Source organism: Caretta caretta, chromosome 9 (assembly GCF_965140235.1).
Source record: "Caretta caretta isolate rCarCar2 chromosome 9, rCarCar1.hap1, whole genome shotgun sequence".
Classification (NCBI taxonomy): domain Eukaryota; kingdom Metazoa; phylum Chordata; order Testudines; family Cheloniidae; genus Caretta; species Caretta caretta.
Genome location: NC_134214.1, coordinates 4,738,622 through 4,759,688, shown reverse-complemented (window position 1 = coordinate 4,759,688; position 21,067 = coordinate 4,738,622). Strand labels below are relative to the sequence as shown.

Sequence of the window (21,067 nt, the reverse complement as noted above, 5' to 3'; positions counted from 1 at the left end):
GCAGTTATTTCGTTGCCGTTCTGTGAACCTATCTAGCTCATAACTAGTTTTTAGAAGAGTATATAGATGGCACCCACCTGCATTACTTCATTATTCAAGACCCGAGCTACATAATGAAAGGTTTCAGAATAGCAACCGTGTTAGTCTGTATCCGCAAAAAGAACAGGAGTACTTGTGGCACCTTAGAGACTAACAAATTTATGTTGAGCTACTAAAGGGGACAAGAACATATGTAACTTGGTCCAGCTATCTGACGTTTCATAATACAGCGTGTCTCTACGGCACTGACCATCAGAGGATCTGAAAGTGCTGTACTACCATTCCTGAACTGGTTAGCTTAAAAACCCACACAAGTGTTGTTATCCCCAAGATACAGATGGACAGACTCAGGTGAACGGGGAGTCGGCTTGCCCAAGGTAACACAGAAAGCTAGCTGCAGAGCCAGGAAAGAGTCCGGAGCTCAACTCCCAGGCCTGTGCTTTAGTCACCAGATTGTAGTCACGGTAGTAGTGGAACCTGTGGTCTGTATTAAATAAAAATAATAAAGGACCCAGGGGGTTTACACCTGACCTGTGGCATCCTGGTCCTTTTTCTGAAACATGTATTCATCTTTGCTCATTTTCCTACACTTCTGCAACAGAAGATCTTTATTTAAAGAGCCATCTTCCCGATATAACAAAGCAGCATGGAGGTCTTTGCCACGAGGCTGTATTTTGCATTTGTTGCATCTGAAAAAAACACATTTGTCCCTGTGGCTGTGGCCTCCGCTTTGCTGACACTGGCAATGGGCTTCAGTGGCCTGAATAAGGAATGGACTTTTGATCACATCGAGGACTTTCCTTTTGCTTTGTATTGTGGGACTGGGGTTTGGGGAAATGAAAATCGTGTCCCCCTTGGTAACAAATCTGTTGTCAGACGGCTTTGAGATTTGGTGTCTCTTAGCGCTGGCGATGGTTCCTATAAAGGTGTCTCTGAACTAGCAAGGGGTCTAGGAGTAAGTATGTGTTAAAGTTCATGTGCACTCAAAAAAGTGGCTGCAAAACCAGCACCTTCTTATCCAGCTCATCTGGTATGTTTACACCGCGGCTGGCAGACAGATTCACGCTAGCGAGGTTCGACATAGTGCACAAAAAAAGCAGTGTGGACGTTGCAGCTCTGGTGCACGCTCGGGCTAGCCACCTGAGCGTAGACCCGGTCAGTCAGGAGAGCTTGAGAAACCGAGCTGCTGAGTGAGCCGCAGTGTCCACACTGCTTCCTTCCGTGGGCTAGCGTGAGTGTCTACGCAGGCTTACTCCCAGCTGCAGGGGAGAGATATGCAGTGTGTCTTGGAGTCACTTGGACTCATGTTAGGTCTACAGACCCAGTCCAGGTACTGGAGGCTGAACCAGCTTGATTTAGTCTTGTGTGTTGTTATCCAAACCATCAAAGTTCTCCTTGCAGAATCCTTGTTGCTGCTAAGATGTGTGAGGAGCACAGAGAACCCATATCATTGGACAGGGGGAAGTTTCTTGACTTGTTAGCTCTGCAAACTTGACCTGGAAATTATTGAGAGAGGATTAAACATGGAACCCTGCATAGTCTAATTACTTTTTAACTGGGATCCTCTACATTTTAAAACAGAAAAAAATCAGTGATGGTTTATTGTGCAGTTCAACATTGATTAAGGAGTCAAAAGCAATCACGGTTTGGCTTTTCAAATGGCAGCTACTGATGTGAAATTGATGAGGGGAAATACCTTATGGTAAATCTATCACAGGAGAGCTTGAGGTGCTTTTCTAAGTAACCACAGCACTTCCGAGGGTTGGTTAAAGCCCCCAGATGAGACTGGAATTTTGACCTCATATCCCTGTTTGGCGGCCATGAGAAATGTAAAAGCCCCACTCCTAGAGTTTGCTGGCTACAAGTGGAGAAATAAACTCACTTAATGTCTGGAGGGGAATGGGGCCAGGAGAAATAAGCAGCTTTGAGCATTTATAAAGAACAAATCTCCCTGGTCAGTCTTGATTTCTGCATTTGGCAGAATTAGTGGATGAGGGGGACCAAGTAGAGAGTTGGATTTAGATCTAGTCTCCCTTGGCCTCTCAGATGAAAAACAAACTCAGTTTGGCTTCAACAGGAACCCCGTCCTATGGACTAACAGGCTACAAGCCTGTACATACAGGGTAACCATACATGGCACCGTATTGAGTTGGGAGAGGCGTCCATGTGACTCGACGCTAGGACTTGTTTCCGTGAATGATCTGGAAGAGGGAGTAAGGGCAGAATATGCCTCTTCCTGTGTAGTTGTGTTGCACGAGGGTTGGGAAGGGTGTGTGGGTGACCCCTGCTGCGCTGGTGCACCTGCCCGTAGGGCAACAGCGACGTGGCTGCGGGCACTTAGGTGAACAGGGGAGTGGGGACGCTTGGAGTGTTAGTTCACCCAGCAGGGCCATATCTTTGCAGGACTCCATCCCTGGTTGCTAGCAGAGCCAAACCACAGTGGGGTTTTCTGGCTGCACCTGGAGTTTACCAGTAAGGCAGTCCCTGCCTGCGGGAGCTTACAGTGTAAGTTATACACACATAGTCCAAAGAAAGCCTTGTACTTGTACGGAAAATTACAGCTCTGTATCAAGCCCTGTGATAAGTCAGCTGACGGGAGGTTCCACTTCCGTGGTGTTGGTGGATTTTAAGGACGGAGTGGTAATTAGAGGCACAGGCATAGAAGGAGATGAGAGTCTAGATGAAGGATGGAGCTGGCTGTCTAGAAATACACATTGGTTTAAACAAAACATTTCTCCCCATGAGCTGCCACCCATGGCTTCCATAAACAGTTTACGTACTATAAGGACAAATCCTTCGTTCTGTTACACCCCCACAGCTCCAGCAACTCCCGAGGAGCATTTGGACTGTGTTGCAAAAGGAAAGGTGAAATTAAGATTTATTTGGGTAGAGTCTCGTTACGGAAGAGTCAGTCTGTCTCAATTCCATTGGAGACGAACCCGCTGACGTTTTCGAGTGGAGGCAAATTGGTACTCTAGCCTTCCATTGCTTATCTGATCTGAGGGTAAATTGAGTTTGGATCCTCTTCATGTTAGCCCTTTGCTTTCTTTCAGCGCTGAATGGCATCCAGTAATTAAAAGCAAAACAGACTTTGCCAGGCTTTTGTTGTTGTTTAGTGTTATGCTCTTTGATATACCTGGGCTGACATTTGGAGATAATGTGGTCTCGTTTTGGGATTGATGAATTCCAGGTCCCTGTTGTGCTACATTCTTTTATAGCTAGAATTCTCTGAATTATGGCTTTAAGATTGTCTGAATGACAGGACAGGAGCCAATTAGTTTCCTTATCTATACAGCTTGATTCTGCACATTCCTCTTAATGTTACTGATCGTTGGTACTTAAGGTTAGTGCCATATTGGATCAGACCATTGGCCCATCCAGTCTGACTTCCCCACCTTCAGCAGTGGCCTGATACCGAATGCTTCAAGGTAAGGGCAACCAAGCTTCACAGAGTGCTGTTACAGGTGACTTGCCCCTTAAGGCTCTGAGGGGCCTGGAGCTAGCCAACCCTGATTGCTGAAGAGGCCCACCAGAAGTTATTCCACCTCAAGGAGCAGCGGGAACCTGCAGGGAGAAGGGGAAAGCTGTAGCAGAGACTGCGGAAAGGCTCCTTTAGGGAAGACCCTGAGACCAGGGGAACTTGCCCCAGCTAGGCGGGCTGGGAGTAGTCGCCTGCTAAGGCAGGAGGAGGACCCTGACACCAGGGGAGTTTGCAAGTTAGAGCCAGAAGGCTGAGCTTCAGCCAGGTGAAGCCTGGGAGTGGTGACTGAATTGGGACCCAGCCCCGGGAAGGAGAGTTGAGGACTCCCTACCTTAGGGGAAGAGAGACAGATGCTGGACTGGGGGTGGGCCCTGGAGGGCCAGACTGTAGAAAAACTAAATAAACTGAACCCCAAGAGGAGAATGTTTTAAATTACCCTTGGACTGGGGGTGTGCAGTTTTTTAAGAAGTCCCCAAAGAGACAGAGGCAGGTTGTCTCAGAGTGACAGACAGACTTCTGAGGGGGCACTCAAGAGGCAGCTGGCCCTGTAACAAAGCAGCACCTTATTGGCAGTATTTTTTCGCTTGCAATGTACTTGACCGTTTTTCCCGTTTAATTTTAAGTGACCAGTCCTGGAATACTGTGTTGGGTTCCAGTGTCCACACTACAGAAAGGAAGTTGAAAAATTAGAAAAGGTTTCAGCAAAGAGCTACAAGAATAATTCAAGGTCAGGAAAGCCTGCCGTGGAGTGAGAGACTAAAGAAGCTCAGTTTATTTAATTTATCCCAGGGAAGTTTGAGGTGCTTTGATTGTAGTCTACAAATACCTACGTGGAGAAGAGATTTCTGATAATAGACAGCGCTTTAAATAATTGAGCTGAAAAAGGCATAACGAGATCCAGTGGTTGGAAGGTGAAGCTAGACAAATTCAGACTAGAAACAAGGTGTACTTTTGTCAGTGAGGGTAATTAACTGTTGGATGAACTTACCTAGCGGTGTGGTGGATTCTCCATTGTAATAAGTCAAATCTTTATCTGAAGTTAAACACAAGTTATGGGCTTGATGCAAAAATTACTGGGTGAGATTTTATGGCCTGCTTTACCAAAGTGTAAATGCTCATAATGGTCTCATCTGGCCTTAGAATCAATGGAAGATTCAGGGTTTTAGGAGGGAATTGATTGAGGAGAAGGTAGCGGTTTGGGAAACTGGCATTACTGAGGGGGGGTTCCATGGATGGAGAACGCCATGGGAGAAGGTACAGAGTTAGGAGCCTAGAAGGAAATAATTGGAGCATTGTTGTCAGAATGGTGGGCCTGTGCATGCGTGAGATAGGAGGAAGGTAGATACAGGCTGAGACAGGATTTTGTAGTGCACCGAATGTGGGAGCAACGAGTTTGTACTTGAAATGCTGGCCAAGGGGGAGTCTGTGGAAGGAGTCAGAGGGGTTAGGGTCTCGCTGTTGGGGGGATAATTGGAGACAGAACGTGGCAAGTTTGGGATGGATTGGTTTATTCAGGTTTGTCAGGAGGGACTCATTGGAGGGAAACTGGCTGACAAATCCGGAATGATTTTCTTGGCGAAGAATTGACGGGGATGCAGGAGATGTAATCTGCAGCTTTGCTTTTCAGTACGAGCTTTCGATCCAGCCGTTGACCTTAGTGGTAGCAGCAGCAGACCCTCAATCCATGAAGTCGTCCCGTGTGGGTTAGCAATAACGGTCTCAGACAGCGAGAGGCCGAGGGTGCTTGAGAGCCATTAGTTTTCCCCGGGTGGCGGACGTGTAGTGGAGAGCCACAGGACTTCACAGCGAGTCTGATGGTGGTTCACTGAAAATGACGGTAGCCTGGAAGGAGGAACACGACGTATTTCACTTTAGGAGTGTGTAAAGCTGCCTGGGGTGTGGCACGGACAATAATGATTGTCAACATCCTTCCTTTCCATTTCTACCCTGTCACCCCCTCTTTGAATCCCTTCGCTGATTTCCTGTCTCCAACATCAGGTCCGTGCTCCCTGCCCTCGCTGCCTCAGCTCTCCACAGCTGTCCGTCTGCCTGCATGTCTGCTGTCATGCCACTGCTCCCGCTCTGCCACGCCATCCATCCTGATGCTCCTTTTGCCCCATTCCCCCGTTCCAGTGCCTTGCCTCCCTCTGCCCCTGTAACCTCCTCCCTCCTGTCGTACACCGGGCCCCCTCTCTCTCCTTCTCTTAGTGTCTCACTTCCTTCACCACTGATTTCTTCTTCATCCCCTTGTGAAGTCCTGTACCTAGTAGTGAGCTATTAAAAAACATGCAGTTTGCATAAAACTACAGCAGGCAAAAAAAAATCACTTCTGTAACTATTACTAATTCAGTGAAGTGTTTGGAGATGCATCTGTAGGAAGCATGAATTGCTAACCTCATAGTTAGACATTGATGCTAATCTCACATTCTCTGGGGTGTATATTATCACTTCCTGGGAAAAAATCAAATCTGGTGGGTAGGTGTGAGAAGGTCTGAGCTGAATGTAGGGCCTAGTTTCATGTTCATGAGATGCGTTGGTGGGCTTAATGAGCTGATCCAACTCAGATTTGGATAGGGTTATGGATTTGCTGGGGTTTACATTATCAGCATTAAGTTATAAACCCAAGTGGTGCCTTTTTGGTTTTTGGTCTCCATTGTGAAATGGCTGCGTGGTCGACATCATTGACAGGGGTGTGGCAGAGTAGGATTGTGGTGCGTCTACAGTGTTCACGTAGGGTCTGTGCCTGGACTAGTAGAAGTTTTATAGGTCAAGATTGAGAAGCACTGAGCGAGAGCTGGAGCTGTCTGCTTATCCTGCACTGCACCTGTCCTCTTGTTGCCCATCTAACCAGTCACACTAACATCTGCATTTAAAAAAGCAAAGTTTGTCTTTACCTGCTTAAAAAAAATTGTCAGTCATTTTCCTTTTTGTATTTTGTGAGACTTGCAACGTGAGTGGATGAATTTTGCTTGTGTCAGGGAAACAGGGCTGGGGACATGTAAGGGAAAAGGGAACTTGTTTGGGACATCTTAACGGGCACAGATAGAGAGAAGAGAGAACAAAATACACAGGAGAAGATGAGCGAGAGACAAAGGAGGAACAGAAAAGACTAAAGGGGAAATAATAAAAGTATCAGAAAAAATGCTTTAGAGAATAGGAGAGCCAGGGTCAGGCGCCGGCTCAGATACAGCAGTGCGGTTGCTATGCTCCCAAATTGGCCATTAATATGTTCTCGTCTCATTAATTGCAAGGTTCTGTCGCTGCACTGCATTGCTGCTGCTGAGATTGGCATTACTAATTTGGCCCTTCAGCCCAGGCTACCTGGTGTTGCGAATCTCTCAGGTGGCACAGGCTCCCTGGGCCATGTCACTGTGTGGGTGGGAGACCAACCAGGAGTTGCAGGATGTAGCTTGAACAGCTTTGTAGGCACACTTGTTGCGGAGTCTGTAGTGAGATAATGCCCCAGTGTGGTGCTAGGGGGCGCTGTGCTGTGTGATGTGCCATCTTTCAGATGCCATGTACATGCTGGGCATTCCCCGCCCAGCCCAGTTGGACCTAAATTCCAGGGCACCTTCAACAGTGCTTGCTGGGTGCAGTGCGGCATGATTATTCCTCTGGCCCTCCGGTTTGAGGGGCTTCATGGCTGTCCCTTCTTTGCCCCCAGGCTGTTAGCGTGGTTTGGTCACTTTGATCTGGAGCTTGTGGGGACATGGGAAGAGGAGGGGGATCTTCTTTGTTTCGGTGATAACTTGGTTTTGGTTCCATAAAGCCTGGCGCTGGGAACAGCAGGTAGCAGGGCAGGGCGGAGCAGTGAGTGGAATTTCCTCTCTGGCCTTGCGGGTGGACTTGGCCTTCCCATTTCTTGCTTTCAGAATGACGCTGTCGTCTGGTAATATGAGACCAAGCAGCAGGGTTGGGCGGTGGTCACTCGGTTTGCTGGGGCTCTGCCACCGGAGAGTTGTTGCTGGTGTGAATTGTGTTGGGTGCTGCATCGCAGCAGCTCCACTAGGGAGCATAAAATTCAGAGTCCAGTTCAGAGGCACCCTGAGGCGCTTCTGCTGTCTTCTTTTAGAGCTGCCTGGTTCCCGCCAGGTGCTCAGCACCATTGACTTCTCTGGGGCAGCACTTGACACCAGCTGGCCTGTGACGTTTTATTTCTCCCTCAGTGGTTGGTCTCCTCTTAGTGGGGGTGGTTTCTGTGTTGGGTGAATTAAGTTGGGTGCGAGCCCTTGGCTAGGACGGAAACTGTGGACTGAACGTTTAGATCCAAGATGAGGAAAATGAGGTGCACAGCGGTGAAATGGATTGGTGCAGGTCCCACAGGGGTTTATGGTCGAAGCAGGGGTAGAACTCAGATCCCCAACTCTATCCTGTGCTTTGACTACAAGATTATCCTTACCAACCAGTCTTTCCGTGGAATTAACTCCTCACATAGGGAGTTGTTGCTGTCTGGAATAAATAATCCGTGGCAGTAACAAATACAATTCTAATTAAATTAATTTTAGAAAGGCACTGGTGTGAATAGGCCGGTGCCCCTTTTATTGCCCACCACTGCAAAGACACATGCAATAAGGTATGGTGCAAAACTTCACCCCCTTCCACAGACTTGAGTGTATTCTCAAACAGCAAACCCCTGAGACTGGACTGTACTTCCAAACACAGGACAAGCCTGGGCTTCTTTCAGTGCTGTATTTTTAGGAATCCCCCTCTATCACCTATTGCCTCTTAGGTGGACTCTGCTTCTTATGCTTCTCGGGGGAAATAGTGAGACGCAGCTGTTCTGCCTGTCACGGTGAGTCAGCAGAGTAACTCCGCATCCCCCCCACCCAGGGTCCTAAAGCTTGGCACACCTGGTCCCTGTTTTTCTAATCTTTAGAAATATATTCTGCAGAGTGAACTCTAGATGACCAAGTTAGGACAGGCTTCAATATGTGTCCAAGTGTATCACCATGCTGCTGGAACACCTTCCGTAGAGCCAAGTGAGGCGCACGTGATGGAAGCGTTTGCTTCACAGCCCCAAGCGTGCGCCTGCGTCCGCAGGGCCTGTGGTACGGCAGCTGGGCTCTGCAGCGGAGTCCGTGAGGAGATGTTTGGTCTCCAGCGGAGCTGGTAGCTGCCTGTTTTTCTTCAGATTCTAGCTGCTGACCTTCAACAGGTGATTTGTGACTGCCACTCCTGGCTTAAGAAAACCCCTCCGTGAGAGACATTCAAATAGATTTCTGTGCCTGCGACCGCAGAGCTGTGTCAGTGGTTAGAGCGCTGCAGCCCTGCGGAGTTCAGTAATGATTTCTCTCTACGGGCTTGTACACCTGGCAGCATTCACCCAGCCCCGCTCAGTGGACAGTTCTCACCAATTAATGTGCTCCTCTCTGGGGAGCTGGAACTTCCCTCACGCACCAGCCCCGCTGGAATGCAATTGCAACTGTGGTGGGAGAGCAGCTCTCTTTGCAAATCCTGCCAGAGACTGGCTTCTCTCCCCGATCACAGCTGGAGATGTTTTCTCACCACGGTGATCAGAGAATGTTGTCCCTGGCTCTGTCTTCTTCCTGCGCTGATTCTTCCCATGCTTTCTGCTTTAGCTGATCAAAGGAAACCTCTCCAAATCCAGTCTCCAGAGCCTGTTGGGTTTTGTTGCCTTGTGGAATTCTCCTAACCTAAACAAGAGTATGGGGGGGCTGAAGTGAGGGCACGCAATGGATGCAAAATTAATTAACCCCTTCAGTACTGGGAGAGTGGATGCCACAGGGGACTAGTAAAGGAATATGTGACCTTTGCCGCCTTGCCATTGTTCATATTCATCTTAGATAGATAATGACTGAAAGTCATTGACATCGGATGGCTGTTTGATGGCCTGTGTGGAAATGCATTGGTTGGTTTTGGTGGAGTCCCCAGTGGACAGATGTTTCTGGGTCAAATTTTCCAAAGCATCTAAAATCTGGTTTTCAGAAGTGATTTAGATGCTTAAAGCCAAGAATTACATAAATAACTAGTGAGTTTGTTTGCCTCAGTTTTCACGTGTCCAACTCAAGGCTCTGAAAGGAGCCTGATTATTAGAGGGTTGGTGTCCAGTGCTTTCTGAAAATCTGCATGCTTTATGGTGTCCTGAGTTGGATGTCAAAACTGGAGGCATCCAAATCAGTTGCTTTTGAAAATATCGGCCTTAGAAGTTTCCTTGAGACTCAATGGGATTGTGGCTGCTAAGTACCTGAATGCGCTTTGAATAGGGGAGTAAGGCTCTTTAGGTGACTTAAGGTGAAATTTTCAAAAGCCCCTGTCAGTCTGCATGGGCACTCTTCACCATAGTATCTGAGCACCTCACGGACACTGCGGAATATATTCTCACAGCATCCTTGCAAAGCTAGGCCAGTTTTATCCCCGTTTTACTGAGGCACGCAGAGATTTTCCAAGGTGCCACCCGCCCTCCTTCACAGCAGGGAAATCATCCACACAGTTTCATTAGTGGTCCCTCTTTGTGGCAGCCTTGCTCTGGAGGCTAAGATTTGAACGGGCTGTGGAATCGGAAGCAACCATTCTGCTGAGAACCCCTGTTTGAAACTCCAGAGGGAGGTGGAGCCAATTCCTCCCCACTGGTCCTGCTAGCATGCTTCAGCTTTGATCTGGGGAGGGGGCCTATCTGTAAGAATAGTGGTGGGGGAATTCAGCTCAATTCTAGCTCGCTTTGCTGAGAGGGCAAAGCTGCTGCCTCTGACATACTGTTGTAGGGATAAATAGGAAAATTCATATGTCAAGCCATAAAGAGAAACCTTCACATACACCAAGGTTTTTGTGTATTTGTATTTTACAAATAAATAAAAAGAAGTTCCTAGGTTTTTTTCCCCTCCAATTTAAAAACCTAATGTGCATGTGTTCTTTTTTCCCCTCATCCTTCCCCAGATCTGAACCATGTCCCACCCATCATGGCTGCCGCCAAAGAACACCAATGAACCCGTTGGTCACGTCACTGCGAGAATGGAGACCACGCACGCTTTTGGGACCCCCAGCATCTCTGTGTCCACGCAGCAGATGCCAAAGAAGTTTGCACCTGTTGTTGCTCCAAAGCCAAAGTACAATCCATACAAACAGCCGGGGAGTGATGGTAAGAAACCTTTGAAAAGGAGTGTGGTGGCATGGCAAGTTCTCCATGCGATCTCTGCTAAATACATGGGTGTTTACTGGGTGAAACTGACCCCTGTGCTGTGAGCCAGCACACTGTGTTTTCACCGCCAAGTCCTGCACGCGTTGTGTGTGTCTGCATGGGAGTGAATTTCATCCATTGTATATAGAATCATAGAATATCAGGGTTGGAAGGGACCTCAGGAGGTCATCTAGTCCCACCCCGTGCTTAAAGCAGGACCAATCCCCAATTAAATCATCCCAGCCAGGGCTTTGTCAAGCCTGACCTTAAAAACTTCTAAGGAAGGAAATTCCACCACCTCCCTAGGTAATGCTTTCCAGTGTTTCACCACCCTCCTAGTGAAAGTTTTTCCTAACATCCAACCTAAATCTCCCCTACTGCAACTTGAGACCATTACTCCTTGTTCTGTCCTCTGCTACCACTGAGAACCTAGAGCCATCCTCTTTGGAACCCCCTTTCAGGTAGTTGAAAGCAGCTATCAAATCCCCCCTCATTCTTCTCTTCCGTAGATTAAACATCCCCAGTTCCCTCAGCCTCTCCTCATAAGTCATGTGTTCCAGTCCCCTAATCATTTTTGTGGCCCTCCGCTGGACTCTCTCCAATTTTTCCACATCCTTCTTGTAGTGTGGGGCCTAAAACTGGACACAGTACTCCAGATGAAGCCTCACCAATGTCGAATAGAGGGGAATGATCACGTCCCTCGATCTGCTGGCAATGCCCCTACTTATACATCCCAAAATGCCATTGGCCTTCTTGGCAACAAGGGCACACCGTTGACTCATATCCAGCTTCTCGTCCACTGTCACCCCTAGGTCCTTTTCTGCAGAACTGCTGCCTAGCCATTCGGTCCCTAGTCTGTAGCGGTGCATTGGATTCTTCCGTCCTAAGTGCAGGACTCTGCACTTGTCCTTGTTGAACCTCATCAGATTTCTTTTGGCCCAATCCTCCAATTTGTCTAGGTCCCTCTGTATCCTATCCCTACCCTCCAGCGTATTTACCTCTCGTCCCAGTTTAGTGTCATCTGCAAATTTGCTGAGGGTGCAATCCACACCATCCTCCAGATCATTTATGAAGATATTGAACAAAACCGGCCCCAGGACCGACCCTTGGGGCACTCCACTTGATACCAGCTGCCAACTAGACATGGAGCCATTGATCACTACCCATTGAGCCCGACAATCTAGCCAGCTTTCTATCCACCTTATCGTCCATTCATCCAGCCCATACTTCTTTAACTTGCTGGCAAGAATACTGTGGGAGACAGTGTCAAAAGCTTTGCTAAAGTCAAGGAACAACACGTCCACTGCTTTCCCTTCATCCACAGAGCCAGTTATCTCATCTTAGAAGGCAATTAGATTAGTCAGGCATGACTTGCCCTTGGTGAATCCGTGCTGACTGTTCCTGATCACTTTCCTCCCCTCTAAGTGCTTCAGAATTGATTCCTTGAGGACCTGCTCCATGATTTTTCCAGGGACTGAGGTGAGGCTGACTGGCCTGTAGTTCCCAGGATCCTCCTCCTTCCCTTTTTTAAAGATGGGCACTACATTAGCATTTTTCCAGTCGTCCGGGACCTCCCCCGATCGCCATGAGTTTTCCAAGATAATGGCCAATGGCTCTGCAATCACATCCGCCAACTCCTTTAGCACTCTCGGATGCAACGCATCCGGCCCCATGGACTTGTGCTCGTCCAGCTTTTCTAAATAGTCCTGAGCCACTTCTTTCTCCACAGAGGGCTGGTCACCTCCTCCCCATGCTGTTCTGCCCAGTGCAGTAGTCTGGGAGCTGACCTTGTTTGTGAAGACAGAGGCAAAAAAAGCATTGAGTACATTAGCTTTTTCCACATCCTCTGTCACTAGGTTGCCTCCCTCATTCAGTAAGGGGCCCACACTTCCCTTGGCTTTCTTCTTGTTGCTAACATACCTGAAGAAACCCTTCTTGTTACTCCTAACATCTCTTGCTAGCTGCAACTCCAGGTGTGATTTGGCCTTCCTGATTTCACTCCTGCAAGCCCGAGCAATATTTTTATACTCTTCCCTGGTCATTTGTCCAGTCTTCCACTTCTTGTAAGCTTCTTTTTTGTATTTAAGATCAGCAAGGATTTCACTGTTAAGCCAAGCCGGTCGCCTGCCATATTTACTATTCTTTCTACACATCGGGATGGTTTGTCCCTGTAACCTCAATAAGGATTCTTTAAAATACAGCCAGCTCTCCTGGACTCCTTTCCCCCTCATGTTATTCTCCCAGGGTATCTTGCCCATCAGCTCCCTGAGGGAGTCAAAGTCTGCTTTTCTGAAGTCCAGGGTCCGTATTCTGCTGCTTTCCTTTCTTCCTTGTGTCAGGATCCTGAACTCAACCATCTCATGGTCACTGCCTCCCAGATTCCCATCCACTTTTGCTTCCCCTACTAATTCTTCCCGGTTTGTGAGCAGCAGGTCAAGAAGAGCTCTGCCCCTAGTTGGTTCCTCCAGCACTTGCACCAGGAAATTGTCCCCTACACTTTCCAAAAACTTCCTGGATTGTCTGTGCACCGCTGTATTGCTCTCCCAGCAGATATCAGGATGATTGAAGTCTCCCATGAGAACCAGGGCGTGCGATCTAGTAACTTCTGCGAGTTGCCGGAAGAAAGCCTCGTCCACCTCATCCCCCTGGTCCGGTGGTCTATAGTAGACTCCCACCACGACATCACCCTAGTTGCTCATACTTCTAAACTTAATCCAAGACTCTCAGGTTTTTCTGCAGTTTCATACTTGAGCTCTGAGCAGTCATACTGCTCCCTTACATACAGTGCAACTCCCCCACCTTTTCTGCCCTGCCTGTCCTTCCTGAACAGCTTATATCCATCCATGACAGTACTCCAGTCATGTGAGTTATCCCACCAAGTCTCTGTTATTCCAGTCACATCATAATTCCTTGCCTGGGTCAGGACTTTGAGTTCTCCCTGCTTGTTTCCCAGGCTTCATGCATTTGTGTATAGGCACTTGAGATAACCCGCTGATCGCCCTTCTTTCTCAGTATGAGGCAGGAGCCCTCCCCTCTCACGCACTCCTGCTCGTGCTTCCTCCCGGTATCCCAGTTCCCCACTTACCTCTGGGCTTTGGTCTCCTTCCCCTGGTGAACCTAGTTTAAAGCCCTCCTCACTAGGTTAGCCAGCCTGCTTGCGAAGATGCTCTTCCTTCTCTTCGTTAGGTGGAGCTTGTCTCTGCCTAGCACTCCTCCTTCTTGGAACACCATCCCATGGTCAAAGAATCCAAAGCCTTCTCTCCGACACCACCTGCGTAGCCATTCGTTGACTTCCACGATTCCATGGTCCCTACCCCGGCCTTTTCCTTCCACGGGGAGGATGGACGAGAAGACCACTTGCGCCTCCAACTCCTTTATCCTTCTTCCCAGAGCCACGTAGTCTGCAGTGATCCACTCAAGGTCATTCTTGGCAGTATCATTGGTGCCCACGTGGAGAAGTAGGAAGGGGTAGCAGTCCGAGGGCTTGATGAGTCTCGGCAGTTTCTCCGTCACATCGCGAATCTTAGCCCCTGGCAAGCAGCAGGCTTCTCGGTTTTCCCAGTTGGGGTGGCAGGTAGATGACTCAGTCCCCCTGAGGAGAGAGTCCCCGACCACCACCACCCGCCTCCTTCGCTTGGGAGTGGTGGTCGTGGAACCCCCAACCCTAGGACAGTGCATCTCATGCCTTCCAATCGGTGGAGTTTCCTTCTGCTCCCTTCCCTCAGACGTATCATCTGGTCCCCTCTCCGCATTATTACCTGTGGAGAGAACATGAAAACGGTTACTTACCTGTACCGGCGTTGCTGGTACATGGACGTTCCCCTTTTTTCTTCTGGAGGTCACATGCTGCCAAATTTCTTCACCGTCTTCCTGTCCCCGCTGCGCAGCCTGCTCTGAATCTTCAGAATGTTGTGTCTGTAGAAGCATATCCTGACGTCTGTCCAGGAAATCTTCAGTTTCTCTTATGCAACGCAGGGTCGATACCTGTTGCTCCAGACCTTGAACCTTCTCTTCCAATATGGAGACCAGCTTGCACTTTGTACAGACAAAGTCGCTTCTGTCCTGTGGAAGAAAGACAAACACAGCACATCCAGTGCAGGTCACAACAGCTGAACACCCCCCATCCATATTACCTTCCTACTATGAGCTTCCTCAGGAGTTGTAGTAATTACGCGGAGAATCCGGCAAGATGTAAGCCTCAGTGGGCTCTCCCCAGGCAAACTCCTTCTGTTAGCTGCCGTGCTGTTCGCTGCTCAGCTGGTTCGCAGCTGACTAGCTTTTTATACAGTCAGGCCCACTTATGGCTCACCTGGAACAAAGCACTCCCAGTTCTCGCCCTTTTCAAACAACCAATCAAGCACACAGTCAAACTGTCCTCACAACAAACACTCAGATACTCACCAACACAGCCTCCTTAATGCAGCCCTTAGCGTACCTCCTCTCAGGAAGATCTCAGGCAAACTCCTTCTGTTAGCTGCTGTGCTGTTCGCTGCTCAGCTGGTTCACAGCTGATTTATATCTGATTTAGGGGAATCAGCCCCCTTCTGCTAGATGCTGATGAGTTACTCTACGTTACTGACACCTTGTTTGAGGTTACCTGATTACAGAGCAGTTCAAATGAAAATCTTGGGGTAGCTTTTGAGCGTGTTCCTTCTAGCTATCCTCACATTATTTAAAAAAGATAAAAAAATCATTGTGGGCCCCATCTTATTTTCTTAACAGTTGATGCCAACATCCACTTTCTAAGGCCATTCCTTTTCCAAAGACGACATGCTCCGTAGCATGGGGAGGGTTAGGGCTTTTGCGCTGGCTCAGTGGGAAGTACCATGCAAAGTACTAAGTCTGGGGATGTGGCAGGATGATAGGGCAAGTTGTTGGCAGAACTGCTGTCCAGCCAGTTGGATGAATTCAGCATTACGGCTCCCCTAGTATCCCAAATTCTTAAGAATTAATATTTTAAATGAATAATTATTTATGTGGATATTTATATGACCGTTGCAACAGCATCTGGACATGTTATATAATTAAAACAAAACCTGAACTCACATGGCTTGACAGGACAAAACTTTATAAACACCCTACATTTAACACACTCAATCAGATACTTGGGCCGCATGCTGAATCGTGATGCTCTGAAGTTGAGTGTCTTGTGGACCCAACCAGCAGAACGATTAAGTTCCAAAGTGAGGGACACTCAACTGAGAGTGCCTCTGGGGCTCAGCTCCCATCACTCGCCCAGAGAAGCTCCTCCAGTGTTCTGAATCGGTCCAGGAGGGTCAGTGGCAAGGCTTCTTCCATTGATCGTAATAGAGAGACAAGGTGTGGGAGGTGATATCTTTTTCTGGACCAACTTCTGCTGCTGAAAGAGACAGGCTTCTGAGATACACAAAGCTCTTCTTCAGGTCATCTTGATTGTAATTTGTGAGAGATGGGACTCCTGACTTGTTGGCATATGACGGGAGTTCTGTTTGCACAAGAATAACAAAAATAGATGATGATCACAGCTGGTTGAAAACCTCAGAAGGAAACACAAATTTCATTTTGATTCCGTTTTTGAAAACCGGAAAACTTCAGTTTTTAATTTTCGGGTTTTGCATTTTCTGGATCCCCTTTCCTTTCGGTCTTCCTCAAGAGTGCAATAAAATAAATCATGTCTTGGACAGGGAGGGGTATGGTTCATGAGTCAGTTTTTCCCTTTTTTCCGCCCCTGCAAGTTTTCAAAATTTCTCCAGTTTTGGAAAAGTTATGGAGCAGCTAAAAAAACCAAAAACCAAAAAAAAAAAATAAACCCAACCAAAACAAACAAACAAATTAAGCTCAGAAGCTCTGCCACTCTGGAACTTTTTAAAAACATCCCTAGCTTTTGAAAAGTTGGAACAGCAGAGTTTTGACACTCTAACTTTTCAAAAGTTGGAGAAGTTTTTAAAAGTTGCAGAGTGGAAAAGGAAAACTAAAAAAGAGAGTGTAAAAAGTGAAAAAGAATCCCTCAACCTGTAGACTTCACTCATTCTGTTGCATTCATTGACAAGACATGGGTGAGAGAGGGAGGGAAGAACAAAAATCTGTAATTTCAAAAACAACGAGGAGTCCGGTGGAGCGTTAAAGACTAACCCATTTATTTGGGCATAAGCTTTCTGCATCTGAAGAAGTAGGTTTTTTACCCACGAAAGCTTATGCTCAAATAAATGGGTTAGTCTTTAAGGTGCCACCGGACTCCTCGTTGTTTTTGTGGATACGGACTAACACGGCTACCCCTCTGATACTTGTAATTTCAAAAACATTTCGATTTTTGAAAACTAAAATTAAATGAAAATTTCAAACAGAAACGAAATGAAAATCCTTATTTTATGTTAGAGATTTCCCCCTTAAGATTGAAAGGTTTAATAGAAAACCTTTTTTCCCAATGTCAAAATTCATTTTTGTGGTGGAAAAAATTTAGTTGAAAAATGCTCACCTGCTCTGATGATAATTTTTTTTTTCATGGCTGTGGGCTACATGGCTCAAGTGAGAAGAAGTTTTCCCCTAGAGTTGCTGTGGAGGTGATTGGATGGGAGGGAGATATTATCTTCTTCTCTCATGTCTTTTTTGTACCATGCGGCTCTTGGGGAGGGAGGAATTGATAATAATTGAACAGCACAGGGGAGGGAAGCTTCCTGTGATTAACGCTCAGATTGGAGACACGTGACACGACTCTTTCCCTGTGGAATATCACTTCCCATTGGACCCAGCCCTCCAAGAGGTGAAACTCGCAAGTCAGTCCCTTTGAAGCCACTGAGATAAGTGTATACAGCACCTTGTAGGAGGCACTCGGCATTTTTCAGCATCGGGCCCATGTCTTGTCTTGGAGATCACATGGTCATTCGAGGAGCCTGGCAGACTAATGGTGATGAGAAAGAGCTATTCAGGGATGTGGTGTGATATGCAGCTTGCTGAAGTCCTGCCAACAGCCAGCCCGTCCAAACCTATTCTCTCGACTGTATATGAATTTAAGAATGCTAGGGTTCTGGGATCCCAGAGAGAAAGCGGGGCCGTTAGAGAATATTTAGCCCATCATGCTTCATTCCCTTTTTATCGCTTCATTGTCTCAGCAATGCTCCCTAATTATTTCCTCAATGACCTGGATTTGTTTTTGTTTCAACAATCTAGCCTGGGAGGCACTGGGGGGCTGGCTGATGGCTGCCTGTGCAAAGAAGCCCGCCCAGTCATCTTGCCTGAATTTGTTCTTCCATTCTCATACGTGCCTCTTTCTACTTAGCTGTGAAACTGGAAACTCAAGAGCTGTGGTTCCCGTTTGGACACTGGTATATTTCAGTCTCTCACTCCCTGCCCCCAAGTAACTTCAGAGGGGTGTTTAGTTTCCTTAAGGCTTGAGAAGAGGTGCACAGTTTACAAAGTCATTCTGCTAAAGGTGACTGAAAGCAAAGGGGTATAGCGCAAGCAGAATATTGCAGAACAGTATCCCAAGGCTGTAGGGGTACAGACGTAGCCGCACAAATCATGCCCTGGCACAGCAGCTGCTGCCAGATCAGTATCATTAAAATCAATTGCCCATTTAAAAGCAGCTGCAGACGCAATATCAGCGAATTTCTCATGGAGGCCAGCACGTGTTCTTCACTAGTTTCTCCAGATTGTCACTTGTAGCATTGGGGAAGCCACGTCCTCTGGGCTAACATCTCGTTTAAGACGTGTCACTTGTACAGCCTGTACCTTCTTCGGCTGATCGGCCTGTCTTTTTCTTGAGTGAATTGAAAGTGCTGATGAAAGTTGCCAGAGCAGAGCCCTCTTTGCATGACATGGAAAGTGGCAGTGACATGAACCATGTTGCCTCCCAATCAAACCTTTGGCCCCTCCACTTGCACTTGGATACTTTTTGTTGACGTTTACTGTTATATCCTTTTTCTACTACGCTGTGCTGCCTGACCTGAGCTCGGCCTTTCCCTCACACCTAACTCTCCTGCCCCCAGTTATAAAAAGTGGGGGTGTCAGGGGAAGCTAATAAAATATATTAAGCAGAAATAGATATCATTTTAAAATTATCTATAAAAAGGATTGGAAGTAGGTAAATGATTAAAAAGGGAAACAAAAGCTAAACCAAAATAGCAGGATAACCCTGTTTTAAAAATACCATTTTAGTGTTTTAGACTATGTAAGTGGGTGGTTGTAACACTCTACCTTCCTTGATACGGGTTATGATACTGACTCGTCTGGTTTTCAACTAGATTTGGTAGCTCATTGGGACAGAGTGGGTCTTCCTGTTGCAGTGGGACTCTGAGCCTACCTGGTGCCTCCGGGTACCATTAGAAACAGAAGAAGAGACAAAACCACAGTTCTGATTCCTGTGCTTGTTCAGGTTCTGCTGTGTCGCTAGCAGAAGATGCAAAAAGAAAAGGAGGACTTGTGGCACCTTAGAGACTAACCAATTTATTTGAGCATGAGCTTTCGTGAGCTACAACTCACTTTGAGCTGTAGCTCACGAAAGCTTATGCTCAAATAAATTGGTTAGTCTCTAAGGTGCCACAAATACTCCTTTTCTTTTTGTGAATACAGACTAACACAGCTGTTACTCTGAAACCTTGCAGAAGTTGCATGCTGTCGTGTTTCTATAGGGCTCACAGACACCGGGCCAGATTTTTAAGCACTAAACTCCCATCCTATGGGGCCAGATTTTCTAAGATTTCCAGCTCCAGCTTTCCCCATTGTGACACTTACGTCCTGATTTCCAACAGGGGGGCCAACGGCCAAAGTACTGAGCACTTTTGTTCAGCCTAACTGGGAGCTGAGTTTTTTGGAAAATCTGGCCCTCAGTTGCTGCTGGTTTTTTGTTCTGTTGTGTTTAGTTTCTCAGTGGTGGAGTGGCAGCTGTTATCGATGTAGGTCAAGACTTTTCTTGTTCAGTGTTACCTATTTTAAGGTCTGGAAAACATGAACAAAAGTCACCATGTCATGGCATGTTCTTTTCGGTAATGCTTTCCCCATGCACTTGTGCCTCCAAATGGCCTTTTTCTTTGTCCTGTTCAGCACATCCATGCACTGTTCAAAGCAGGATCTTAGCAGGAAGGCTCAGTGATCTTCAGACTTTCTTTAATGGAACCAGCTTCTGATTGTTCCTCTTCATTTCGCCACTTGAGGTTTTCTTCACCCTTGTTGCCAAGGTTAGGCTGCACATCCGACCAGCTGCTCTTTCCGTTGCTATCTTGCTGCTACTTTTATCCCTGTTTTTATGCTCTGGCTACATGGCACTTAACGAATCATCAAGAGGTTGCTGAGGTACAAGTCTGCACACAAGGGTGTTGTGTAAGAGGAGCCTTGTTGACCCAAGGCAGGAAGAAGATGAAGTGAGCGTATGGGAGGCTGGAGCCAAGACCCAAGTCTGCTACATTGTAGCGATCGGTTTCCTACCAGAATTATCTGTACTGTGAACATTTACCAAACAAACAAAATCCCACTGGTGTTAACATGAGGGGGAGCCATAACATGAGCGGTGCTCATGCAGTCAGACCTGCTTCGCAGGTGTGTGTATTAGACATGCCAGAAGCTGCAGGGGCCCCAACCGGGACTAACTCCAGGTCAGGGTAACCGATGGCCGTTTCTTTATGTAAATTTCCCCAGCTTAGACCAGGGCCTGCGGTCTGCCCATATGTGTTCAGATTACATGTTCCTGTGTCCTTATAGCTGCTGATTGTGGTTCTTTACCTAAATTTTGTCCATGAAAACTAGAGGAGTGGATTGAATTTTCTTATTCTTAACTGTATCCAGGAACACACCATAAATCATTTTCCCTGATACCTTATTACACCGTGTTCTCATTTCACTTTATAAGATTCTGTAGCAGTGCCTGGCATTTTAATAAGCTTAGCCCGAGGGCATAAATATTCTTGTTCCAAGTGGGCCTGATCCTGAGAGGTGTGAGTATTGAAGTCAATGAGAGCTGCAGGGGTGGGCCCTTTTTCCTGTGCCACTCATATTCTGTGAATCATTCCACACCTCATTCCTCGGGTTCCAGCTTTATGCTCAGAACCAGAGGACTCCATCAGGCCTCCTTAGTAGTAGGTATAGAATAATATTCTCTCTGTCTTCATAGACAAAATTCTGCCCAGAATAACATGTGCTTTTAGGAGAAAAACGACTTAATCCTGCTTTCATTGAAGTCAGAGGCATAACCCCCATGGACTTCAACAGGAACAGGTCTGTATTCTCTGAATATACTCAGAAAGCTCCCTGTTTATACGTGCAATACTGTGTGTGTAACGTAACAGTGATCAGGGGAAGGGGACTCACTGCGTTTGTGTCGAAAGAAGAGCACCGGCAATAGATCTCAAGGATAGAAACGAATGAAGAATATTTTCCTCCTGCTGTGGTCTCATTCCTTTCACTGTTCTGTAATCAGCGCTGTGGTCTCTGCTCCAATTTCA

At 47.1% G+C, this 21,067-nt stretch overlaps 1 protein-coding gene across 6 annotated transcripts in view; it reads left to right on the top strand.

Moving 5' to 3' along the window:
* The window catches only part of LPP (LIM domain containing preferred translocation partner in lipoma), a 444,094-nt gene that overhangs the window by 157,504 nt on the left and 265,523 nt on the right, over window positions 1-21,067 (top strand). For all 6 annotated transcript variants that reach the window (XM_048863294.2, XM_048863299.2, XM_048863293.2 and 3 more), the window contains one exon: window positions 10,415-10,616. In XM_048863294.2, coding sequence (XP_048719251.1) covers window positions 10,424-10,616 — 193 coding nt within the window. In that variant the 5' untranslated portion in view covers window positions 10,415-10,423. The remainder of the gene's footprint in view (window positions 1-10,414; window positions 10,617-21,067) is intronic.